General features: G+C 42.0%; 2 protein-coding genes across 5 annotated transcripts in view; one reads left to right on the top strand and one right to left on the bottom strand.

Moving 5' to 3' along the window:
- Positions 1 to 27643, top strand: part of DOCK1 (dedicator of cytokinesis 1) — a 519930-nt gene that overhangs the window by 203991 nt on the left and 288296 nt on the right. The gene's annotated exons all lie outside the window — the stretch shown is intronic.
- INSYN2A (inhibitory synaptic factor 2A) overlaps positions 1 to 27643 on the bottom strand; it is a 50294-nt gene that overhangs the window by 18000 nt on the left and 4651 nt on the right. The window contains exon 2 of the mRNA XM_074232177.1: positions 5802 to 5873. Coding sequence (XP_074088278.1) covers positions 5802 to 5873 — 72 coding nt within the window. The remainder of the gene's footprint in view (positions 1 to 5801; positions 5874 to 27643) is intronic.

Here is a 27643-nt window from a genome sequence, read left to right as displayed (position 1 = left end):
TCTTCTTTGGAAACCAAACCGGAGCACAAAGGTGCCTCATCAATAGTGACTCATCAGATGAGTCTTATCAAGAAAAGAGTAAGGAAGGTGGGGGGGGGGGCAAAAGTAGTTGGCCTCCCATGTCCAAAGATCCTATTAGGAATGAAGCCTTAAAATATTTTCTGAAATAATTAGAGCCTGTTTTGACAACTGTGAAGGGGGGGGGGGGGGAAGGGAGGAAATTTCACCAAAAAAAAATTTGAGCTTCAATCTCTCTGTCTTCTTCCATGCTGGGATCATCCTTAATTAGAATTTAACTAATGAGCCCAGTAATACTGAGGTAAACCATCTTGAGGGAAAAAAAGGGAAAAATCCTATCCACTTCTAGGATTTTTTCCTTGTGATTTACTAGTTTTTAACCTTCAAATGCTAAGGGCTATTTTATCCAGCTGCCTTTCAATCACTTCCACATAAGGAAAATGAAATGACCTCATTGGGAAATGCTTAAGGTTTCTTTAAGGTTCATGTAACCTGCATAAGCCTCAGTTTCCTCATCTGTAAACTAAAGGCATTGATCTAGTGACCTCTAAGGTCCATTTTTTTTTGTCTGAGTATATGAGTGTTTGGATTTGTATTAATGCTTTGAATATTCTAATTCATTTTCCTTTCATAGCTATAAATCTAGGAATTCTAAAAATGGCAGAGAGCTTGGTAAAAATGGATCCCAAACCTCAGCTAAACAATTTACTGGATTCAAAGTCAAGTAGGAATTTGAAAGGTTGAACGCAGGTCTCAAGGTTTGAGGTGCCAGTCAATGTAACTCAATTCAATTCTGTTTAACAGTCAGAACCAAAATCACAAAGATTGAGAGTTCAAGGAGTCTCAGACTTCATCTCCCAAGTCTACAGAGATGACTTGCCCAAAGATATATGGTTAGTAAACTGGTAGAGCTGGGATTTGTACTTACATCTATCTTTTGTTTGCCCCAGTCCCCTCAGTATCTGTTGTTTGATTATGCTTTTATTCTATCTATAAGAAAGTGTACCAAGCACCAGAAATTTGGAATCATATATTTTTTCCTAGCTCATACAAATCCTAATTTCATAAAAACAATTCTCTGCAGGCTCCTTTGGGGAGGGCATTCTGTTTCAAATGAAAAAATAGTATGCTCCAAAGCAAGATGGATCTGGTCAGTTCACTGAGCCCACTGGTGTTGGACTTTGTGGCCTGGGAACATGTCTTAAGGAATTGCAGCATGTGGACTGGGGCTGTCTGAATGCCCTCTCCTATTAGTTTTGAGGAAGAATATGGTCATTGAGAATTTGAAAGTTGCAGCAGGTTTGCAGTTGGGAAGAGTGGTGGTAATGAGTTAGGGGGATGGGTTCACCAACTCCTGTACTGTGGTGCCTGTTTCTTCTTCTGTTGCCCCTCTGTCTCCCCTCCACATACCACCTCCCAGAAAAGCAAATCTAGAATTTTTTAAGTTATTGGTACTTTTCAAATTCTATTCTAGAACAGTAATTTTACCTATTCTAGTCTGTTCTCTTGAGATGACTATTTTCTTAGTAATTTTATATTGAATAGTTGATGGAAAAAAAGAGGTTTTTAGACAAATACCCCTAAGAGAAGTGGTTTCTTTTGACTAAGCATTTTCTGTTACAGAATATTTTATTCCTTAATTTTGTTTCATTTTATGTAGTAGGACAGATTGATCAAATGGGTCACACATAGGACCTTTAAGAGACTGCTGGCCAAACTCGGCTTCTCTGGCAAAGTATGACCCGTGTCGAGTCATTCTTCACTCCCTCAAGGTAGGGTCTGGGGAAAGGAAGCAGTAAACTTCTCTGGGATATGCATAATCACCCCTTTGATTAGGACGGAGTCTTTCAGCAGTGGAGAGTTTATTTTAAGGACTGTCTTTTAGAAAATTGATATTATGGTAAAAAAAAAAGGCCATGTTTACCCCAAACAGATGACTCCTTGGAATCACACCATGTCAAAGAGGGCCATAGGCTTGTTTTCGCAGTCACTCTGATTATTTATAGCACAGGGTTGTGGGTGTTGGTGGTTTCCTAAAGGACCATCCCTTCCTGTGCCCTTTGCCTTCAAGTTCCTTCCTTTGTAAGGGAGTCATTCTAATCTGCTTACATGACCATACCCAGGAAATCCTTCAAAGATGTCATCTTGGGATTATTATCAATACCAAGTAGTGAGGCCTGTTTCAGAAGAATAATAGAAACAAAACTTTGCTCTCCTTGGATAACCCACTTTTGCTCAGATAATGAGTTTAAATCATAGACTCCAAGTTGGAAAGTAACTTGGTAACCATAAAGACTAACTCTTGTCTAAACAAGGATCCTATCCTTCTGACAACAGGGTCATTCAGCTTCTCCTTGAAGACCTCTAGGAAGGGGGATTCCCCCACTTCCTGAGGAAATTGGGGAAGGCAGAAAATTAACCCCTCCTACTTGGTCTGTGTCATTTTTATCTAAGTTCATATGAGCTTTGATGGGGAACTGATATCCTCTACTGTGCCAGAAGGCCAGTATCAGTGGATTAGGGATCACAAGTGGATTGCCAGAGATCATCTTGGCCACCATCCTGGTGATGTTTCCTATTCCCCATTACTGTGCTGGCCCAATTAACCCGAGTTTGTTGAGCCTAGCCTGAGGCTGTCTCCTATTCTGAGGCAAGGGAGCTGGCAGGATGGAGCTCAGTTAATCTCATTATTGTCATCATTTCTATTGCCCTCTCCATCTGTAGCTATATCAGATGGTCCTTTGGCCAAACTCAAGGTCAAATCTGCTTGTGAAATAAATACTGGACTCCTAAAACCTCTAATTTTGCACTGACTGCCTAAAGGAGGCATCAGGAGACATCCAAAGGAGGACTGGTCTCATAGCTCATTGGGTGACAAATTTTCAATATCAGTTTTCTTGCTTAAATGGTGGAGTAATTGCCTCTCCCCAAGCAAACCATCGTGGCAGCATCCTGCTTTGGCCATTCATGTCATGGCATTATCCCTGAGAGTTAAAATAATTTCAGGTGCAGAGATGCCCCTCGCTGCCCAGGAAGTTCTCTTCTTTGAGTTCTAGGTCATGGTTCCAGATGTCTTCCAATGATTTATGACTAAGAAGAATTAAACCTGACCCAACTTTTCACACTTTTAAACTTCCTCACCTGACTGGCTCAGCAGAGGTGTTATCATTAAAGACCAGCATCCTGCTCACCACGAGTCATGTCTCTGTGCATCGAGAGGGTATTTGGATGTCTCTTCCTCATGATTGGTTCTTTGGGTCATTAGGTCCCAACCAACTTGCATCATGGTACAGCATCACCACAAGCAGCCATGTCCCACTGGGACCTTGAAGATAATCTAATCCAACACTTTCACTTTCTGTTTGAGGAAACCAGGCCCTGAAGCCCAAAGGTCACACTGGCTATAGGCAGCAGAGCCTGGGATACAACCCTGATTCCCAGCCCAGCATCCTTGCCACTATTCCAGGGTTCTCCAAAACCCTTCCCAGCGTCACTATGAGTTTGTTATAAGCCATTGGTTTACTCTAAAGGTCACCTTCTTATTAGAGAAAGACTTTAATGGGAACATTCCTAGAATCTTCCTAAAGTGGAGGTCTGACCCCTCCACCATCCCCAACTTGTAACCTACTATGTTTCCCTTTTTATCTCCGGAAACAAAACAAGACAAACTATGAACTCCTGGTTCCTGGCTCCTTCCTATCCTTCTAGGTCTCCTTGCATTAATTCTTGTTGCCCCCACCCAGCCCTCTTGCCTGGGCTGTCCCTCAGTGCTTCAAGACAATGCCTCTTCTCCTTGACTGCTTAGATGCTTTCTAGACTCAGATCCCTCCTGTCTTCAGCAGGAGACTCCCACTCTGGCCCACTTGATGAAAGGTTTCCCCTTGAGATTGCCTTCCTTGGCCGCAGAGTAGGTTCTCTGAATACATGCTTGCAGGCATGCGTGTCTGTATGGATTGTATCTCTGTCTGTCCATAGCAGTCTTTATTTTTACACTGCTTCTCATGTCCCACAAGGTCTCCCAGTTTCTGCAGAAGTTTCTGTGTTTCCAACCCCCCCCCCCCATCCTTCTGGATTCTGCTTTGACAGTCTCCACTGCCCTCCTCACATCTAAGCCCTAGATCCATTCCCATTATCTGGCTCTGGCCTGCTTGCCACTCCGCTCACTTTTTTATGCTGCCAGATCAATTTGACTTGCCCTATCACTGGGTCTTCCCCAGATCCTAGCGGCTGCATACGTCCAGTCTCCTAAACCTGGCCTTTGTTGGGTGTTCTTGATCAGCCAGACCTCTGCTCCTCAGGCTTTCCATAAGCCTCCTTGGCCTCCTCTGACCATAGGGCCTCTTCTCGATCCTGGGAGGAGCCTTTGCAAGTTCACTGTCTTAGCCTCAGGCTCCTGGCCTTTGGATGCACTCTCACACCCTGGTCTTGTATTCCATGGGTCCCTGAGATGCTGAAAAACCTCTGGTTGCTTTCTCGTGGTTTCCTCAAGTAAACTCACCTTCCCAACAACTGGATAGAGCATTGGTAGGGCCAGGGGTCCCCCAACCTGGCAGAGCAGGAGATTCAAACTCAGGGCATGTCTGCCTGCTGTGGCCTGACCTACAAGGGACAAGTGGATTCACATCTCCCCCCCCCCCCAAATACACAGAAAATTCCAAGGGTAGCTATGAGTGCAGACAGACATCATAGGGCTGGACTTCTAGAGTAGAAAGGAGTGTGGGCCCCAACCCATCCAATGGCAAAGCTGGAAGAGCCTCTCATTCGGCAGGTGCCAGAGACATGACAGGCTTGTTCCTCCCAGGAGCCCCTTCCATCCAGCCAGATGCCAGGCCTCCTCAGGAAGCACGCTCGTGCCTTCAGGATAAAATTTAGACCGGTCTTTTTAAAACTCATCACAGTGTGTGCTGACAGATTTTACTTAAATTCTTGTCTGGCCAAGCATCATCAACCTCCTGCACCCAACTTCAAACCAGACCATCCCCAGCCTTGGCGTCTGCTTGTTCCTTGTTGAGCCTCCTCAATCTCTGCCTCCCTCCCAGTCTTGGCCTCTATCATCCTGGACCCTGCCGATCCCCTGAATTGGCGCTTCCTTTTCCAACAACTAATCATTTTCAAGATTATTCCCTTAGTATGGATTGTTCCAACCTCCTTCCTCATCTTTTTACACGCATATGTCTCTATGTGGATACATGTAGGCATATATATGTATACACAGATAGCTATATGTATGCATATGGTACAATATAATATAATTAAACATATTGGAAGATCTCTACCTCCTTTTATATACACACATATGTGTATAAACATTTATATACATAATATGAATAAGAATTCCTTGAGGCCACAGGGGGTTTCATTTCTGTCTCTGATCACCAACCCTAAATGTAAGGCTTTAGACTTAGCTACTTCACAAACCCTTGAACAAGAGCTCAAAGACAATCAGAGTCAGGGACCCCACAGGGAATTAGACCAGAGTTTCCCTTCTCTGTCTCCTGTGCCTGTTCCCCTGGGCTCAGCAGATTGGCCGGAGCAGATCAATCAATCAATGAATGCCAAACATTTACCAACACTTGGATGGGTACCAGGACCCCGCCCGCTGGGATACCCTGAGCATGCCCAGTGTCCTTTAGAAGACCAGAGACGATGAGCAAGTTCAGGCCTTTCCCCTTCTAGGTGAAGTTACCCTTCACCCTGCTGTCCCTGCCTTCCAACCTGCTGCCTGCCTCCCCCTGCCAACCAGTGAGAGTGGCTCGGGGCCGATGGCATGATCGCTGACTTACCTATAGATGATGCAGGCGCTGTTCCTGCATGTGGCACAGTTTGCTGTGTCCTGGCCAGTCCTGTAGGAAAGCCTGCAGAGACAAGAAGACCCAAGGGTGAGTGGTAGTCTGAGGTCTGTCCTCCTTACAGTTAGTCTGAAATGCCAGCCTCCCCCCCCCTCCCAACTAGGCATCATTGCTATTCATGGTAATGAAAACTGATTAACATTGGATTTTCCATTTGACTACTGATTATGTGTTTATTGTACTTAGATGTAATGTGTGCAGCAAGGAAAAATATTTAAATTAAATTTCATGTGGGAACAGAAGCTGTTGGTTAAGCTAAATCATTTCCCTTATCGTCAGCAAGAGGGCTTTGCTATGAGTCCTAGCAGTTTATAGTTAGGTTCTAAGTTTGATGCAAAAACAATTATAACAAAATAATTCTCGAAAATGGTGTTGCCGGCTTTTGGACTTTGACCTCTTAAGCAGTGCAGTTCAAAGCATCTAGGGACCCCAGGGTAAGAGACGCAGTCCCATCCCCTCATCGTGTTGAGGAAGCGAAGGGGTAGAGCAATGGCCCTGTGTCTTGGCAAGGCCTGGGCCCAGTCTGCAGAGTCCAGGTGTGCCTTGGACCTCTCCTCTTCTTCTGGGTGGTTTTGTTCAAATGATCCCTGCAGCCATAGCGTGCCCATAAGGGCTTTGCAAAGACAGTTATTTTTGACGTCTATTGGACAACCAATTTAGAGGAATATAAATGAAGTGCTTTTTTGGCTGACAGTTTGTTGCAGACTCTGGGTTGCCCTGAAACTCTTTTAGGTTCCTCTTGAGATGACTTAGAGTATTTCCTGGTCCACCGAGGTCCGCCTTGAATCGGCTTTGTTTGTAAAAGACCCATCTATTTTTCTGCATTTGTTCTCCCCCTTGTGCCCGGAGACAAGTAGAGCTGCCCTTGTCTCTTCCCTTTAGGGAAGGAGGATTGACTCAGAACAGAGTTAGAACTTGTTTCAGTGGATGGATCCGGTGGTGGCAGTGATGAGGCTGTCCACACAAAGGGTTGGTCAACAACCGCCTCTGGTATCTTCGGCTCTTTCACTGGATAAAGGTCTGTTCTGCGGATTATGCCATTTCAATAGAATCTTTGTTTTTCTGCTGCTGTTTTCCATTGTCCAAATATTTGACAAAAGGCTCTTCTCCTTCATGCCAAAGTGGCTCCTGGGGGATGGTCACCTGGGCCTTGACCTTTGGGCTTTGTGCCCTTGGATACAATGAATGCATTCCATTGCCATGTGGCCTCACCAGATGCCATTTCTAAATGAGGCAAATCCAGGCAGAAATTTTCCCCTGCCCTAGTATAGCTGTGGTGATTTTTACCCTTGCTCCCTTGGTCTGTGGGTCATCCTTTAGCTACAGCCAAACTCCCATTTATCCGCCCTGGAAAGTCTTTTAACTCAACACCTGGGGAAGCAGATGGTTCAATGATGTCCCTAACGCAGACAGAGAAGTGGGGTTGAGCCATAGATCCCAGAACCAGGAAGTATCCTTCCAACCTTGGTCTCTCCTGACTGCTTCCCTTTCACTTTATCAGGGTGAAGGTGAATATGCTGAGGTGCTACCACCCATTTGTTCTTCTGAGGGAGCCTTAGCCCAATAAGAGAACAGTTTGGCAGGTGAATTTGGAGTCTCCTGGGTGACCTGTGCTCATCTCCTGTTGGTGGGATTTTGAGCCCGTCACCACAGTTCAGTTTCCTCATTTGTAAAATGAGAGACTTGGATGAGGTGGCCTTCCAGGCCTATCCTGCTGATCCTCTGACCCCTTGAGCCCATTTCCTCCTCTCTAAAGGTGCACATGGACCAGTGATCCCTTGAAATCTTTGGAATCATTTTAAAAACAGTAACTTCATGAGTCTCCTGATGATGCTTTGGGACCACACAGAAGGAAGGGGCTTCCCAGGAGCATCTGATCTTGTTTTTAATCGACTTGGCTTGGCTTGGCTGGAGCTCAGTGAACATCCATGAATCCACCACAGGAGGGCCCGGGACCAGGCAAGGCTCATTGCTCAGTGTGGGTGGGTCATTGATGATGAGAGACACAACAGTTCCTGTGTTACCCATTCTGGTGGCTGACACCTTTCTGTCCACCTCCTGGTTAACAGCTGATTCAATCAATGAATAACCTGATGCTAATGCAGGTGCTTTTCTTCCAAGTCTTGCTGAAACATCCAAGTCCTGAGAGTCTGATGGACACCGTGCCTACTCAGTAGGATAATAATGTAGAGACCTCAACCAAAGCAGTTCAGAAAACAGTCCTGCCATAAGTTCCATCCACAAAGAAGTCTGTACTTGGGGTTGACATGGGGAGACCAAGCCCACTCCCTGCATGCCATGGATCTTGCTCCCACCACTCATTCCACAGTTAGCTGTAAAGGTCTAGCATTGACACTACCAAGACAAACCCCCAAATTCCTTGTTCTCAAAGAATTGATATCCTTTTGGAGGGTTTCTTCTCATGTGCCTGCCCAGGCCCCTCTGTCCTCAAGACCTTCCAGCTTCACAGTCTGCTCTGCTTCCTGTCTTGGCCCTCAGCTTCCTATTCCATCTGCCCCAACAAAAAGCTCTCTTGTTTAGTGGCTATAGATCAAAATGTGTGCATGCACGCATTTGTAGGATAGTTTAAGGCTTCTAACCTCCTCAAGGTATTATCTCCTACTCAAGGGTGGTTGTTGGTTTATTTTTTACTTTTAAAAATTTTATCCTCATTTTACTGATGTATCAGTTAAATATCAGAGAAGTGATATGACTTGTTCAGGGTCACGCAACTCTTTGATATTAGTGATAATATTTAATTGCAGGACTTTTTAATTTTTTTAAAGAAAATTTTAATGTGATTCATTAATGAACACATGATTTGGAGCATAAGAAAAAACAACACAGGCGTGTGTATGATTGAACAAAAGAGGAGATGCTGGATTTGTCTCTAGGACTCTTAACCCCTGAACCACTCTGCTTCTCTAAGTTCAGGCGAAATTTATGAGCAGGAAAGTTATCTACACTGGAGAGGGGGAATATCATTTTGTAAGGAATTTCCCTTGTTTTCATTCTTTCCCACTAGAACAAGTATTTCTAAGCTGCTGTCGTTAGAGAAGATGGGAAGACAGTCCAACCATTTGGGAATGATAATGACTAAAATTTGATCCCTAACCCTAACCCTCCTCCAAATTCGACCGGAGCATCTGTGCCTGAGTGGGAGGGGCAGCAGGTTTATGAAGACTGCCAGAAGGGCACAGTTCCTAATGAACCTCCCCTTGAAGCCTTGGTGGACTAGCCTGGCATCAACTAGAGGTGGACACTGGCGATGTTCCTTGCTAAGCATATTGGGGGAAACTGCAGCCATAAAAAAACAAGCAAACAAGCAACAAAAATATGCTTTTCTCCAGCATCTTTTCCTAAATGTCCTAGAGAAGAAGGGTGATGTGGGGTGGGGAGGAGGGGGTCCTTGCAATCAGGAATACCTGGGCTGAATCCCACTCTGGCCACCTGTAGTCCTAGTCAAGTCATTCACTAATCTCTGCATCTGGAGAATGGGCATAAAAATACCTCTAGTAGACTTAGTGGGCCTTATTTCAAAGTCCTCATGATTACAGTTTGGACTCCTAGCAGTTGGTTCCTTTGGGGAGGGGTGGGGAAGAAGGAAGAAGTGTGTAGAAGTTATCAATCAGTCATCTGATGAGAAAAGGTGTGATCTGCATGACTTTATTTAAAAGGCATTTCCTGTACCAGAGACTTTGTTTCTAAGGCTGGAAGTGAGCCAGGGGATGGTGTTTTAGCAGTTTGGCCCTGATAATTTTCTAAAAGCTTTGCTAGCATATGGCTTAGAGAATTCTACAGATGCCCTGGGGAAAGAGAATATCTTTAAGAAATGGCAGACTTTTCTATCCAAAATGTAACACCTACTTCTAGAATTTTAAAACTCTTCCTCCCAGGGGATCTGACAAATCTGGGCTCTCAAGTCTTGTGCTTACTCCAGGCCAACACCCCAATGGGCAGCTTGGAAATATCATTAATTCCTTCAAATAAAACTGAAAGCATTCTTGGTATCTCCGCTTCTCCCCACCCAAAATCACAGACTAATTTCATCTCTTTGTTCCGACAGAGTTTAAAAAGAAAATGAAAATCATAAATTGTGAAAATCTCCCAGCTCCTTGTTTTCCCGATGAGGCCCCTCCTTTGGGCCCTGACTTTGAGTCTCTTATCTTGTGGTTGCCATTGGTGGATTCGGGAACTGATTTAGCTCTTACTGCTGTAGGATTTCCTCTGCATTTCATTTGTTGGGATCATCTGTGGCATTCAGTGTTTTGTGATCTTACTGTTGGCCCCTCTTCTAGAAACCACTTAAGTTTGTAAAGTACCTGGGGTTTGACAAAATGATTCACTAGATAGAGGACTGGAGTTAGGAAAGGCTTGGTGGATACCCAGGCAAATCCTTAAGCCTTTTTGTGCCTCAGTCTCCCCATTCATAAAATGGGTCTTATTATTGTCTCTCTCCTTTTTTTCTTGAGTGAAATATGGACAATCTGATGGAATAGATGAATAGATTAAGAACACTAATTGAGACAGACCTAACCACTCCTCAGCTCTAAGGAGGGAATAGCATCCCATAAGTTAGGGGAGGGATGAGGTTTGCTTTGGGAATGTTAGAGAATTTCCATTGTTGATGTTGAGTTGTTTCAGTCACATTTGACTCTTCATGATTCCAATAGGATTTCCCTGGCTTTACTTATTTTTTTCTCTAGTTTATTTCACAGATGAAAAACCTGAGGCAAACAGGGGGAAGTGACTTGCCCAGGGTCATCCAGTTAGTAAGTGACTTAGGCCAGATTTGAACATAGATCTTTCTGACCTTAGGTCTTCTATCTATTCTGCCACCTAGCTGTCCTTATGGTTGAGAATTACTAAATGTCAGAGCCAGAAGGGACTTTTAGACTTTTAGTCAATTCTGAACCTTCTACAACATCCTAGACAAGTGGCCCCCAGCTGTAGCTGAAGCAGGGCATGAAGCATCTGCCTCATTGGGTTGTGCTAAGAATCAGATAAGATTTAAAGCACTAGGTAAATCTCCAAGTGCCAGATAAGGACCAGCTGTTTCTGAGTCCCTTTAAAATCTGAATTTATAATCAGGAATGACCCTGCTAACTCAGGTAGATTCCAAAGCGGGGATCAGATGGAACCCTGTGCTCCTAACAAGGAGACTCGAGTTACATCCATGTTTGCCTCATTATTGTTGAAAAAAAACTGCTGAGGCTATTGTCTTTGTTCTAATTTTATTTACTTCAAAGGCTTGGACTGCACTTAACATGCAGTAAAGGAGGCCTCTTGTTGCAAAATCTTAGAAAGCCAAGGGGCCTTGGAGCAAGATCATTTCCTACTGTCCTGATTTGATAGATGAGTTAATGGGTCCAGCAACCCGCCCTCTTCTCTCCCTGTTGGGTCATCTCGAAGTGCAACCTAGAACCCAGGGCTTCACCTGACTCCCTGTTTGAAGTTAAGATACCCCACGTTAACACACCAGCTAGGTATCTAGGCATGCAAGCTATTTGTACAGTGCAGATCAAAGTAGCTCAGAGACACCATCTTATACCTAGAAAATTGTCAGAGAACAAAGTTGGTGAATAAAGGAATGAGTCCTCAGGTCTATAAATCAACTTCAGATTGTGCAAATAAGGTGAAGAGAAGCCCTTGTGTCCCTTTGTCCCTGGGATTCCCTGCATAGGTCCATAGACCCCAAGGAGATAATTTTCCAGTCAAAATCTGTTTCTGCCTCTATCTCTGTCTCTCTCAATCTCGACCTCTATCTCTATAGCTGTATCTAAATCTTTATCTATATCCATAGATGGGCATATAAATACACATCTGTCCATCCATCCATCCATCCATCCATGCACTTACATACAATCAAAGAAAGTAGACTATGGGCTTCATGAGTGAGGGAAGATAATTGAAATGATGTGGTTCAATATTCTAAAGCAAAGAGTACTGAGTATCCTATACTGCTGGCAGCTTTCAAGAAAATGGCAGCAGGGTTGAGGGTCACAATGTCTCCAGTGTCAAAGGAGTCCTGGACTGGGAGTCCCAGAGCAGCCCATTTTATTCCTGCTGTTCCTGGCTTGGCTCCTGGTGTCCATCCTTGTTTTAGTTTTAGTTCTGGCTTTCTCCCTTAATTCATGACTGACATGTCTCATAATTCAGTTTAAAGGGTTTTAGTCAGTGATCTTTCCAAAATCAGACCCTCTGTAGATGGCACAGTGGGTCTAGACTTTGGCCATGGCCATACCACATGCTTTTGTATTGTGTCAATGAGAAAGTCAACACTTGACTAGCAGTGGCAGTTGCCTCAATTTCCCCATGTATGGAGTTTCTAAAGACAAGGGTCTCCTAGGAACCTAGATTTAGAGCTGGAAGAGTCCTTGGAAGTCATTGTGTTCAACTCCCTAAGTTAAAGGCCAAAGATAAACTGAGGCACACAGGCAATCATTGAATTAGGCACCTATGTGCTGGACACCCAGCTCTTCCTGTCTCCAAACCCAACATTCTTTTCACTGTCCATTTGCTCCAGGGAGAAAGGTTTATAAGGGGAGAGTTCTGAAGAGGGGAAGAACACTCTATATTTTCAGCACACTACTGCCATAGCACTTTGCGAAATCAAACTTTGGTTTTTCTTCTTATGTTTAAAAAAATATTTATTCTTATTGATGTTTTTTTAACATCACCCTCTGGTGTGAATAAATCCTTCTCACATCTCCCTCACCATGTTTCCCCCCACCCCGCCAATTCAGAACTTCCCTTTTGTTTTTTATTTATTTCTAATAAATTTTAAGTTTTTTCCCAAATTAATGTAAAAAATTTAACATTCATTTTTAAAAATTCTGAGTTTTCAATTCTCTTCCTCCCACTTCTACAACACTTCTTAAGATAGTAAGCCACTAATCTGTAAACTTGTTAAACACAAATGTGTATGTTCAATATTAACCTGACTGTTCGCCGCTGAGGGGAGGGGGGGATGGGAAGGGAGGGTAGAAGGAAATTACGTAACTTAAAAATATGCATTTGCATGTGGTTGAAGGTTGATAACTTTCATAACATGTAATTGGAAAATAAAATATGAATTAAAAAAGAAGGTAAGCAATATGCTAGTTATTTTACATGTCTAAGTCATGTAAAACATTTCCATATTGGCCATTTGCAAAAGAAAATGTAGATCAGAAAAAGGAATAAAAAAAGTCTGCTTCAATCTGCACTCAGAATTCATCAGTTTGATCTCTGGAGCTGGATAGCTTTTTCATCTTGGGTCCTTTGGACTTGTCTTGCATCAGTTGTCTTGATCAGAGTATCCAATCTTTTCATGGTCCTCATACAATGTTGTTCTCTGTTTCTGTTCCTTTCCCTTTGCTCCTGGACTCCGTGGGTCCCCCTGCCCCTGGTCTCCCCCTCCTCCCATCTCTCCGCTGCTCAACAGTCAACTTCATCTTCCTAAAGCAATACCTCTTTGTGGATGGAACTGGAATGCCATCGTCCTCCAGGAACCTCAGTGGCTCCCTATTGCTTCTTGAATAGTAAAAGAAAGGGGGGGAAAATAACTCTTTTGGGCATCTTCACAATCTGATTTTCCTTAAGCTTTTGGACTGATTTTACTTCATTACCATTCTCTCTCTCTCTCTCTCTCTCTCCCCCCCACCCCGTCACACCTTACTGACCTATCTGCTGTCCATCTAAACAACATTTAGTTTCCTGCCTACATGTGTTTGCATGGAGTTCCACCCACTGTACCCTTTCCTCCTGCCAGTTCTCTTATCCTCCCCCTTGCTCTTGGTCTTAGCACCTCTCACTCTTTCAGAATTTCTGATCATCCTCATACTGGAGCCCTCTTCAATAAGATTTCTATTACTATCTTTACCAAAAAAAAAAGTGGACAGATCATTCCTTCCCATTAGAATATAAACCTCTCAGGTGCTGAGACTTATTTTCATTTTTGTTTCCCTAACATATCATTCCATGTGTGGCTCATGGAAGGAACATAAATACTTGTTGAATAAATTTAATGTGTATCATATTTGTGGTCAGGAACTTTTCTTGAGATTTTTGACATACTGATAATGGGATTAGGATGGGATTGCTGTCTAAGCATATGATTGAATATGGAGGGAAATGATGGATTTGGGGAGATGGAGGGAAGGATGGAGTGTGTTCTAGACTTGGGGGTATGACCTAGGCAAAAGCATGGCAGTGAGGTATAGAAAATGATAAAGGGCGAAAGCCACTCTGTCCATTTGAGCAGAACCTAGAGTATGGGGACAAGTTATGTGAAATCAGGGTAGGATTGCTGCTTGGAGCCAGATTGTGAAAATGCCAGGCTGAGGAGTTGGTGGCTTAAATGGGTCCCTATTCCCGGGATCTCCTCCTTGCCTCTAGTTACTTGACATCTGAAGTCTGTTCACCTGGTTGGGAATATTAAACTGGACATTGGCTCTCATTTCCTTGAAATGATTAGACTTCCCCTTGTTCCATCTCACCATCTTTATTGAGCCAGAAAATCTTTCAACAAATTTCTGAACGTTGAGTCGAGGCTGCCCCTGATTTACCTTTGATTCAGACACGTAAATGTTTGCAAGAGGAAATTAGGAATGTTGAATGAGTCCTGGTTCAGACATTAGACTGCAGATTTCATGGGGAGGGTTCTGTCCATAGAGAATCAGGAGGGATCTCAGCGTTCAACCAGACTAAGTCAACATCATTTTACAGCCGAACAAACTGAATCCCAGAGATGTAACCTGACTTTTACTCTAGGTCACATAGGTATGAAGCAGCAGAACAAGGACTTGAAGCTGAGATTCTTGACTCCAAAGCTAATATCCTTTCCCTGTATCAGGGATACTCAGTCATATTTCTTGGATTTGAGTCCAAACCAGACTTGAGGTGGCTGCATAAAAGCCTAGCTGGAGATTCTGGGGTGGAACTCCATAAGTGAAGGTAAAACTGGGCAATCCAGGTACCTTAAATCATTGCTTTTCTGGTTAGAATGATTAGGAGGTGGTAGGTGAGGGTTGTGCCAAGAGCATTGGTACAGTTGATGATTGCAGCCACTGTCTAACTTCTGGGGAATGCCCCTGAACCCAAAAATAGGGAAATGAAAGTTTTCTTTTACCTCTTAAGTTGCAATCCTAGAGATGTGATTGCCAATCTATGTTATGGATTCAATAGCCTTTTGGGCCTTTGCTTCAGACCATAAGGAACACTTATAACAGTTTTTCTAAGGGAAAGTCCATTTTCCATTTCATAGAATGAACTCAAATGAATTATGACTTGCATTTCCACAGCACGTAGAGATTTTTCAAGTGACTTTTCTCTCAACAAGTCTGTCATATTGATATTGCAATTCTTACCCTCATCTTGTTATAGGAAATTAGTTTTATGAAAATCTGAGGGACTTTCCCATGGCCACACACCTAGTTAGGGGTACCAAAGCCAAGGTTCCTGAGTTCAAATCTGACCTCTTTTCATTATATTGTGTGGGCATGGATCATGGTTGCTCACTTTTATACGGCATTTCTAAAATGAGTTACAAAGGACCATTGGAATTTCCCCCAATTTTCTAAGAAATATTGGGTCACACTACAGGGGGCTTCTAACCCTGCTTGTATTTGGGTTATGACTAGAATGAATTGATTGGGAATAGACTTTTTGCTCATGAAAAGTTCCTGTCCATACCTTATGATGGATGGAGCTTCATCATTTGTGACTATTTTTTCATTCTAATTGTAGACCTTGTGAAAAATTTTTACCTATACTATAAGGCAGGTAGTGCAGGGATCATCATCTTCACTTTGCAAATAGGCAACTGAGTTTCAGAGAGATGCCATAGTACCAGATAGGAGGTCATATTCACCTCACTTCCCTCTTAACTTCAGGACTAGAGCCCTGTGACTCCCTTACTCAAAGGTAGACTGGAGGCATTTTCTTCTACCATTGATTTCATCTGGACTATGTTCTGGAACCCAATAATCTTTAACCCAATAGTTCATGAATAGAACCTGTCCTTACCCCTCACTCGTTGATCGTGATGATGCTTAACTAACACATTCCTTTTTTAACTATGCTCTAAGAGAGTGATGACAAATTAAATTTTCTGCTTCCAAATGCCTCTCAAGGGGTTGAAGCTATCATTTTGGGCAACCTCTGGCCATTAGGGATACCTTTAACCTTTTTGTTTTTATTACCAAGTATAAAAAAAATAGTCATGAAAATAACAGTTGTTCTTCCAATTGCCTGTGCTGCTAGTTTAACAGATTAAAAATTGATGACCTGCCTTCAGAGAAATTACAAAGTAGGTATATCATCTATGATTTGCTTCTACCTTTTTCATTCCCCCTTCCTCTCCTTATATTTCCTTTTCTATTTCCTCCCATCATTCCTCTCCACATGCCTCCATTTCCTTTGTGTCTTCTTCCTTTCTCAAAGGAAAATAAGGTGGTAAAAGAGCAAAAAGTGGACATGTTCCATCTTTGACCTGTGTTTGCTACCATACTGATGAAATTCTGGAGATCTGGACCTAATTTGCAAAAGGTAAATTTTTTTTTTAGGAAAAAGATGCTTGTAAAATGATGTCAGAACATGGTATCTTCCCTTTTGGAGAGAGTTGTAGTATCTTTTCACAAGTTACTAAATTGATTTGTTTGTTTTCTTGGAAGAGAAACAAGTCTTCATTTGGGTTTTATTAAAAATTAACACCAACGGAAATCTGGTAGGACAGCATTACCAAGGCAAATAACAATTATATATGTAAATTGACTCAATTAGATTATAGCCTGCCAATGATGCACCACTGACGACTTGCAGGGGGTTTCATATTTGGTGTCTATATTCCTTTGTCTTCTTAGCATTGTGGATGGTAAATAGCTATTGAAACTTTTAATCTTTTATTTATAAATTTCTTTGATGTATTTTTTAGAGAAGCTCAAGTGACTGAATTCCCAACCTGAGGTGTTTTTCCATGGATGCCAGGGTTCTTGCTTTTCCTTTTTTCTAAATCTTAGCTTACATTTGTTTATCAATAAATGCTAAAGAATTCCTCCTCCCTCAATTTTCCAGCCCGTGGGTGACTTTTGTCTGGAATTTGGAAAAGAGAATTCATGGGACCCAATTTAGAATCCTCTGAAATTGCATAATAACCAATAACCCCCAGTCCATCTGCTTCTGATCCACATCAGATCTCGTTCACTAAGAGCATCTCTAAAGGGGTGGTAGAGCTTCTTAGAGGAGCTTCATTTCAAGGGCGGTGCTTTTACAATTTGTCCTCTGAAGTTCATCAGATGTCTTTATTTCTTTATAGTCTGTCATTGAAAATTGCTTCCTAAAATCTCAACTTCTATTAATTAATGAATTTGTTTATTTAGTCATGACAACACCTTTTATATGACTGAGTCTAATACACTTTAGTAGGCCTTGGGAAAAAATTAAAAATATAAGCAATAAAAATTAAACATTGTTTTTGAGCTCATTGCAATAGAGCGCCTGGATTTGAATTCCCCTTTCTGCTTTTTTGTTCCCTATGTGACTTTGGGGAATATCTCAGACCTTCTCTAGATCTCAGTTTCTTTATTTGTAAAATAAAGTTCATGGACCCGCTCTCTCTAATGTTGTCTTGAGTTCCCTTCAAGGTTTCAAATAGATAACACTCAAGAAAAGCTTAATAAATTCTTGGTGGTTGCATGATTGATGCTACCAATAACATTCAATTATAAAGCCTAGCATCCTGGACAGGGTCATCTGAGTGAATGTAGTTTAATGCCTGCTTTCCAGAGGCCCTGTGCTTTGCCAGAGGCATGGTGCAGCTTGTTAAGGCAGAGCCTGCAGGTTGGAGCACTGTCCTCTGGGCCCACTTCGCAGTTCCTTCTTTTGGACAGGGCAGCCTGATGCTCCCGGCTTCCTTGAGTCCCCTTCAGCCTTTAGTCCTTTGCCACTTGGGCTTCCCCAGTAGAAAAGAACCTGATCCTTGTGGGGGTATTTCAGAGATGTTTTCCCCAAAGCCTCAAATCCAGAATGATCTGGGCCATTCAAGACGTGTTTGCCCAGCCCCAAGTCATAAGATCCCAAATTCTTCCTTACTGTGGTGAGCTCCTTGAGGGCAGAGCCTGGCTGTTGCCTCTTTCTCTTTTCCCAGAGCTTGGCACAGTGGCTAGCTCATACCAAGTACGTAGTAATGTTTACTGAGGGATTGATCGATTTGCTCCCGTGGCCCCCTCAGAACAGATGAAACCTCTCACTTGCCCTTGAAAAAGGTTGAATACCTTTTATCTGTCATCTTCAACATAGGAAGTAGAACATTTTCTCCAAAATAACTATAATTTCCAACATGGAAATTGTTTGTAAACATGTCTAAATTGAAGAATAAATTACAAATTGAAGACCCAATTTTTCACAATTAGAAAGAACAGGAATTCTCAAATAGGAATTTTATATATTGTCTATCATACCCTGAATCTGCCAAAAGAAAAATGACTGGATCATCTGGTCATTTGGAAGGATGAATAGTTTCCTCCTTGTGACTCCAAAGCTTTGTTGAAATTGGAAACCCATTTTTAGTATTCCACATATGAAAGTGATTTCAAAGGCATTTCCAAGGGTATGGGTTCTAGGTGATAGGGGAGTTGGGGTTGCCTTGTTAGATGGCATCTCCTTAGTAGGAGTTTCTAGTATTCTAGTATTCCATTCTCATTCCACCCCTCAAATGTTCAGGGTCCACAAAGACCAAAATAAATTGGCCTTGTCCTCTATGGGTTTAGATTCCATAAGTAAATGCAAGGTGTATATAAAATAAAGTGATTTCATGAGGGACAGACTTTTGGATAGATCAGGGAAAGCTTTGCCCAGAAAACCAAGAATTCTTGGGAGGTTGAGCTGAGGAGAGAGGGCAGGAGTTCTATTCCTACTGATTTGGTGTCAAAAGGAAGAGGAAAGGAAATTTCCAGAAAAGAACTGTTTCAACTGATATTTGGATTTTGGACAAACATCTTAGATATCCTTATGTATAAAAAGGAATGGGGTGTGGGGTGGGAATAGCTGCTGCTACCCTACAACTGCAACTGAAAAGGATGGACTTGAAGTAAAAATAGCCCATTATGGAGAAAAGCCATAGCACTGCTGCTGATACCTGGTGGGTAAGAAGAACAAAATGTAAGCACCACAAACAGGGAGGGACACACCACTCCTCTGCCCTAGCTGAAGGGATGGATGTTTGCTCTCCCAACAGGAGCATTGAAGCAGTGATGAGTGAATCACCTTGACCTTGTGTCTAGGGGATGGGATGGAGACCTGAAGCCCTGCTATTTCATCTCTTTTCTCTTTCCTTCCTTCAGAACTTATTTGCTTTCCTCTTTGCCTTCTGTTATTCCCCAAACCTTCCTTCATTTACTTTAAGCACCCAACATATGGGAGACAGAAGAGAGAGACTGAGACACAGAGATAAGAGGAGTGTCTTTCATAGTGCTACCTAGTGGAATAATTCTTAATCTAACAAAAGATATGGGTGATAATAAAAGATCTGATTCCATCTTATTGAACGACTTTAGCACAAGCAAAATCATAGAAAAGGAGGCTATCAATTGGGGTATTTTTTAATATCAGACATATCTGATGTTCAGCATTTTGGGGGGAATTAATGTAAAGATATCAGAACAAATCCCAAGACCCAATGGATTAGTGGAAAGGAATATGAACATATTCAGAAGAACTGCAAAGCCATTATTCTCTCAGGAGAACCAGTGAATGGCAGTTTGAGAGCAGCAAATGGAGGTCTGATGTGAGGGAGAATTTCCTTCTAATTGGTGTGTCCCAAAATGCGAAGTGATGCCCCAACATGTTCCTACCCTTTGGAGTTACTCATATTTGCTACATTAGCAATTTCCATTAATTCTCATTTGGGTTGGATTTGGTTCCTTGAATTCCCTGATATCCTCTAGATTCTGAGATTCCAGTCTATTTAAATGGTAGCTCCTCAACTAGAGTTCTTGAGGGCCAGGACCATCACCCATTTTCATTTGCATTTCCAGTACCTATCTAACTTTGTGCTTTGATATATGGATAGACCCCTGATGAATGTTTGATGAAAAAAACCCAGAAATAGAAGCCAAGAGGTGTAGTTGGTCTGTTGTTACTCCATTCATTTATACAGTAGAAAGGGTTCAGCTACAGAAAACCAATTGAGAAGAGATCTCAAATCAGTAAGATGCTGCTCTTGTTATTTCACTCATGTCCTCTCTGCTTGAGTAGACTGAATTTCTCTGGAAAGATCTTTCCAGTTTCCTGAGAAAGTTGAAGAGCAGCATTCTGGAAGATCAGTCAAAATGTCTTTAGGAGATTCTCAGAATGGCATCAATCTTCTCTCCTTACACTCCGGTCAATAAGACTTTGGTCTCAATTTAGGTTATAGATTTCGGCAACAGACATTCCCGTAATCACTCTAAACTGTGCATGGTCAAGCCAAGAGCAATCTGCTCAATAAACTCAATTTTCTCCACTTCTTCAAGGGAAATTCCACATTGAGGAAGAGCTCGGCATTGTTCCTTGGTCCTTTGAAATGTATTTGGGACTTCTGAGAATTTTTTCCTTGTAGACTTTTTTAGCCAGTTTCCAATGAGCTAGTACTCTTCTTAGCTTCTAAAGGGTAATGATGATGATGATGATGATAATAATAAAATGATGATAAGATGATGATGGAGATGATGATAGTTGGTTCTCATAGAACATGTTAAAATTTGCAAAGTGATTTACATAGATTAATTCAGTGTCTCTTCACAGTTTCTCAGTTGGATAAGTGCTATTATTTCTAATCTTTTTTTTTAATTTGGCCTTTGTATTTCTAGAGACTTGTGGAATGTTTGGAACATCCTCAAACAATATATGCCTGTTGAATAACTAAATTTTGCAAATAAGGAAGGAGTGCTCAAAAACACTCAATGTTCAGTCAGCAAGCATTGGTCATTGGTCAGTAGGTGACTGGTTCTGTGCTAATTCTTGGGAATATATAGAAAGGCAGCATGTGCAACCTGCTTTCCAGAAGGTGATCCATTTTATTGATGAAGACACTGAGTTCTGTGGAGATGAAATGATTTGGCCAAGATTATACAACAAATTCAGGTCAGAGTTGGGCCTTGAACTCAGGTATTTCTGACTTTGGTTCAGCTCTGCATTGATTCTAGCACTCTCCTTCACCTTTGGATGGAAGCCTGGGGCCCAACTCAAAAAGGTGAGAATTTAAATCCAGATTGACCTCTGTCTGACTCAGTTTTCCTTATTATTATTTTGTTGTTGTTGTTGAGATGATCTATATCATCATCATCATCATCATCATCATTGCCCCCGATGAACCCACTGTGTATCTCACCAGTTTCTTCAGTGATGAATGACACGAAATTATAAAAGAATGAAAAGTAGTCATTCATTTCCATGTTTCCAGTTCTTGGTTGAATTTCAGTCCCTGGCAGCAGCCGCAGCCAAGGAGTACCCCCCCCCTTAGATGCTAAGTGTAAAAGTGATTTTGTTGGGATTTTTGGTCCATAAATCCTAGAGGTTGCTCAACTTGCCATACTGTGGAGATTTCCTCTGGAAGGGCCAAAGCACCAAAGAGAGCACTCACCTCGCTCCAGTCAGACAAAGCACCTTACGCCTTTGGTGACTATTCTCTTAAGTAAGAGCCCCTTCCTCAATCTCCTTGTGGTTTTCTTCAAGAGATTTCATAACTTCAACTCAACTAAACACTGTCTTAGTATTAAGGTGACTTGTTTTAATGACCATTATTCTGTCCTTAAAGGCAGTGAACAGACTGTCTTCAAATAATTCATTTTCTTTGTCATATGTGGTTGATTATCATCTACCATTTCTTTCAGTAGTGTGACCTGGACCCTTGAATGGCTATTCATTGAGAGGGCTTCATATAGGTAAGGGGGGAAAGCAGGAATTTTACAGGAATTACACAAATAACCAGTTAAGAGGCCATTAGGAAAGAAATTAATGAGGGAATGAACAAGGAAATTAAAAGTGATTAACTAAGAAGAGAGTGGGGTAGGATGGAAAGAATTCTGAGTGTGGAGTAAGAAGAGACCTGGTGCTCTTACAATTACTACCTACACAACTTCTCTGAGCCTTTCTCATGTGGATAATGAGCATAATAATACAAGTTGAACCTACTTCACAGGTTTGTTTTGAGGTTGGGGTATTACAAAAGTCTTAGGACAGTGCTAATAAAGCTTAAGAGTACACTGCATAAACGTTCTTAAATTCTGGTTAGAGCAATGTGTAAATTCCAGATATCACCATCATCATCATCATCATCGTCATCATCATCATCATCACCACCACCACCACCACTAACCTCTTCATCCTCATCCTCATCATCCCCATCAACAGCATCATTTATTTATCCTTGAGGAAAGGGTTTAAAATCTTTCAGCTAAAATCTTGTCTTCCAATTTCCTTCCATATGATAGTTTTAAAAAAAGTATTCTCTTATTTTACATCAAACTTTTGTCACTTTATTTTTCAGATTCAATTTCTTTAAAATGCTCACTTCCTCTCACCCTTGTGTCATTGGTTTTATTAGAATACGATGTTGGTGAATCAGGAAATTTTGCAGTTGAAGTGTGCAAAGACTTGTTGCTTGTCTTGTGCAGTCCCTCTTTTTTTTAGTGGACCAGAGAAACAAGTGAGTTGAGTTGGATATCCTGAGGCCCTGTTGGCTCCAAATTTAGGCCCTTCCAGGTAATCAGAATTCCAAAATTTGAGAGTTGGAAGAGTCATCCATAATGAGCTTGTCTAGCTATCCCCAGCCTATATTTGAAGAAGTCCTGAATGGACAGACAGTCTGCTTTTGGAGCAGCCCCTTCACTTTGCACTAGCTCTACATTGGGCAAGACCTTCCCTGACATCATCTATATTAGCCTTATTATAAGTTCTGCTTGTTCTTTTCAGGTCTGCCCTCTGGGGCCAAACCCACCAAGACTGATCTGCCCAGCTATCAGGCCTTTTCATTGGGTGGAATGATCCCTGCCATTTCTCAGATTTTTTTTTTTTGGCAGATAGAATATTTTCCTTTATTTTTCTCTTCCCCTAGGTAAAGATGCCTAGTTCATTCCAACTTTATTTGTGGGACATGGACTTAAAGATCTTTCTCCATCCTGATCATCCTTTAGAACAGTCTCCATCTTATCAATGTCCTTAAATTGTGTATCCCCAAAATGAATGTAATTCTTGAGATGCCCCAGGTAGAATCAAACAGGATTCTCCTTTCCTTATTCTCAGACCACTGTCTTTGTTCTGCAGACCCTAACCACAAGAGCTGCCTTGGCTGTCATATTGCTTTGATGATTCATTGTTGAATGTTGGTTATATTAAAACCTTTTGTATCTCCCCACCCCCACACCAGACAAGCATCTAAAAAAAGGGAAGTGATGCCCCAAGAGGAAATTATGTAGACATTTGGAGCCTGAGACTTTGTCTTTCTGATTGATTTCTAACACACCATTTGTTAAGGGGATAACAGAGTTTAGAATGGGAAGGTTGAATAACTGTTATTGAGGTTATTGAGTCTAACTCTTCCTTTTCACAGAAGGGAAAAGAGTTTTAAGACACACCCAAAATCTCAATGTCTATCTACATTATGGTTTATTCAGAAGAAACTTTTAGAGTTTCACTGTAGAAATGCTCACTTTGTAGGAGAAACATTCAAAAGCAAACCCAGACCTAAATGCTTCCAGCCACCCCCTTCCCCGCCCCTAAGAAGCCTGTTTCAGAGACCACAGATGCCAGTGAGAAGTAATAAAAGGAGAATGGAATTACTAAGGGTAAAATATATAAATATAAATAAATATATATACATATACATATACATATACATATATATATATATATATATATATATATATATATATAGTATCTGGATCTGGTTTGATCATGGAGGCAGCCTCTGGCAGCCATTTCTATTATGATCATTTTACAATTGAGGAAAATGAGGCAGAAAATGTCATGTGTCTTGGGAGTCCCTCATGAAGTCATCTGGCTAGATCTGAATTCCTTTCTTGGAGACTCATGCTCTGTCTATTATCACCCCTTTTATCATGGTGGCATGTGATGGAGTGGTCCAAATTAATTACTCATCATAAATCCTTTGGAAGCTCTTGGGAATCCTGGCTATTGATGCAAACTATTGCATTATAGATTAAGCATGGGGTTTGTCTTCTTCATGGTCCCCAGGGATCATTGTAGGTGTTGACCAGAGGGGTGAATGACTAAATACTTGGAGAGAAAGTTTAGAGATCATACTGATATGAACTTGAGAGGTAAAGACAAAGTGCAGAGAAGTGATTGGAATTAAGGTTGTTGCAAAGACACATTTCCTTATCAGAAAAGGAAAATGGACCCACTTGGGACCCACTGTCACTCACTGAAAGGGGTCAAGCAAAGGCTGGCTGGCCACATGGCAATTCCCCCATCGGCCCCTCTTTCCAAACTATTGTCCATGTGGCTGCCTCGACTCAGCCCTCACCCATGTAGAGTCCTGCTTGGGAAGTCTCAGTGGCTCCCTGTTACTTCTAAGGTAAAGAACCAGCTTTTCTGCTTTCAGCATTTAAGATCCCCAGAGTCTGACTCCAGATTCTTCAGGCTGATTATGTTAGTCTTCTTTATGCACTGAACACAAAAAGGCAGTGGGCTAATTCAGTGTGCCCCACCATGACATTCTCTTTCACTTTTTGCCCAGCCTGGCTCATCAACCTAGAATGCTCTCGTCTTTGCCTTTTTCACTTGACCCTCTGACCCCCCTTCAAGGTTCCTCTCAAGATTCTTTGGATCAAGGATTAATATGAAAGAATTAAAAAAAAACTGATCTATTCATTGAAATAAATTAATTTAAATATAACTAGTTATGATACAATGTTAATTTGTCATATTGATGATTAATGTTATGTTAAGGCTTTAATAATAATATTAAGTTTTTAAAAACAAGAAAAACATGATGGTGATAGGTAGGGAGTTCAATGGATGGATGGATAGATAGATAACTAGATGATGGTGAAAAGTATTCAAATAAAAAAGTTGGAGTTAAAAATATATTCCTCTCAAGTGCCACCTCTTCTTACAAGGTTTTTTCCTTCTTTCCTCCTACCTCCCCTTCAAATTATTATGTGCCATGGTCATCACAGTGAGTCTGTGTGTGTGTGTGTGTGTGTGTGTGTGTGTGTGTGTGTGTGTGCATAATTTGCCCCCTCCCCAGTTTCTGCAGAATAGGAGTTGTGGCTGATGTGGGACCTGGAGTTGAATTGTTTTAGGGAGCATCCTAATCAGGTATTCGTCGGACTAGCCGATGTCTGAGCTCCTTCCTGACTGCTCTAGTCAGATTCTGTTTGCATGCTCCGACTAAGGAGACTTTTTTGGCTTTGCTGCAGGCCAAGACCAAGGGATCAAAGACAGAATAGAAAGTGCTGGTAGAAAGAGGGATTGATTGAGTCCATTGCCATCCTGTTTTGCAGGGGTCTCAGAGGCCTGGCTTGGAATACTCTGGGCCCTGCCACCCACTGAGGGAGTCCTGGCTGCTGCCACCCAGCCAAGAGAAGATTCTCAAATACCTGGACATTGACTAGTGAGGCCTTGGAGAGGGGTTGATCTCCAATGAGGTGGCTAGAGAATTTTATCCACAGGAGAACTCACACCTCAGAAGCTGATGAGAAGAAACAAGTAGGCTGGAAAGATCACTAGTATATTTGAAGAGAAATAGACCTGGGGGCTATGAATCCTGAGTTGGTGTATATGGTGCTAGTCTCTTCCTTCTCTAAAATTCTCCATTCTTTCACATTGTGCTAAACCTTTCCAGGCTGATAAAGCTTCCTTTTCTATGGAGTGCTGTCCGTAGTGCCTCTGTCTGTGTGTGTCTGTGTGTAAATTGTGAGGGTGAGTGGTTGTGTGATTCTGTGGGTGTCTGTGTATGTCGTGAGGATGAGTACTTGTGTATTCTGTGTGTGTGGCTGTGGTTGTGCTGGATCAGCTTGGGGGCATAGGGGCGGCTCTCCTCCGACTCCAAGGCCTGGGCTGTGGTGCTGGCACCTGTGTCACTTGCTGTCGTACGTCATGATGCCCTAATTGTGTCAGTTTTTCTAAACATGGGAAAGAGCAAGCCCAGCTGCAGCCTCCTTTCCCCCGAAGCTAAAATCTGCATGTGACCGTTCTTCTCCAGGGTTCTAGTCTGGGGGGGGGGGGCAGCCATGGGAGAGATGATCCTCATTCTGTGTCTGAAGCCTGGCAGAGGATTTGCTGGGGGTCAGTAAGAGAACAAAGGACCCTCCCAGATACTTCCTGTGTCTCTCTGAGCCAGCTATTTTATCTCTCATTTCTTCAGTTTCCTCACTTGCAAAATGTAGCTAGTTCTCATGGTGTGATTATGGGGCAAATAATCTGTAAACCACAAAGCAACAGAAATAGAAATATGACTTGGTTTTCTTTTTAAAATATTTTCAAGGAAAACTTCTATCTAATTTTATGTATCTATTAAATGATCACAAAAAATATATGGGTGTGTATATATGTGTAATGGTTCTTGTCCTTTATTATCGAAGAAGACCAAAGTGACATCACTATGTTTGAGACAAATGACAGAGTCCGACTGTGGCTGATCAGACCAATGTGAGCTCGGAATGTTCTACCATAGTCCATGGGAACCCCTGGGGTAGGAACTCTAAATACACCTATATATCTATATGTGTGTGTGTTGTGTGTGTGTGTGTGTGTGTGTGTGTGTGTGTGTGTGTGTGTGTGTGTATGTATATATGTTGGATTATTTATCTATGTTTATGTAATGACATATTTGATAGGCAAAAACTCAGTATCTTGAGTGTTCATTTCCCTTGGCCAAGAGAAAGATAGGCACTGGATTATAATTCCATTGATGACAGAACTGAAATAAGCCAATTACTATCCCCCAATTTATTCTCTTAGAGATTTGCCTCCAGCACTGAGGAGTTAGACAACTTGTTTAGCCCCAGCAAACATGTCAGAAGTGGACCTTGAAGCCAGCTGTCTATCCATACATAATGCTGCCTCCCTGGAAGAGAAGTATCTAACAATCTCATCTGAATCACACTTCTGAAAGGACAGTTAAGGGAGAAAACAAGGCTGGGAAGAACGGGATTTGGAGTCTGGGGACTTAAGATTATTTTTGCTGCTCTGTTTCTGTCCAAGCTACATGAACTTGGTGAAGTCCATCCCTTCACTTCCCTTGTCCTCCTCTTCCCCCTCTCCCTCACCCCACAGTCCTTTTATTTCATCAACTACAAAATGGGAAGGATTAAGTAGATCATTCCTATAGTTCCTTCTGGCTCAGACTTTGTGTCCTAACACTAATATCATGAGAAGACTACTAAACTTTAGAACTTTTACCTCTCTTCCTGTCCTTCTTGCCCACTTTCTCCTCCTTTCTGGGATGACCTGCTGCACCATCTTTCAAATTTAGCAAGTTCATGGCTCAGTCTTCCCAACATAGCCTTATGGACTAGAACATCTCATGTGCAGGGTATCCAAGTAGAACCAAAACGCTTGCACTGGAAGCACCTATCTAGGATCTGAAGGAATCCATCCCTTTATTTTGCAGGGGGAAAAAAACAAAATAGAGTCAAACAGAAGTGTCTCTGACATCCTAATTTGGGTTTTCAGGGTTTTTGAAGACTTCTAAAGGAAGCAACAAAAGACCTGTGGTGGTTATGACTTATCCAAAGTCATAGGTAGTAAACTCAACCAAGATTTGAACCTGAGTCCTTTCACTCCAGTCC

This window comes from Macrotis lagotis, chromosome 4, assembly GCF_037893015.1.
Source record: "Macrotis lagotis isolate mMagLag1 chromosome 4, bilby.v1.9.chrom.fasta, whole genome shotgun sequence".
Lineage (NCBI taxonomy): Eukaryota > Metazoa > Chordata > Mammalia > Peramelemorphia > Peramelidae > Macrotis > Macrotis lagotis.
The sequence above is the reverse complement of the archived record's forward strand: the minus strand, read 5'-3'. Positions and strand labels throughout refer to the sequence as shown.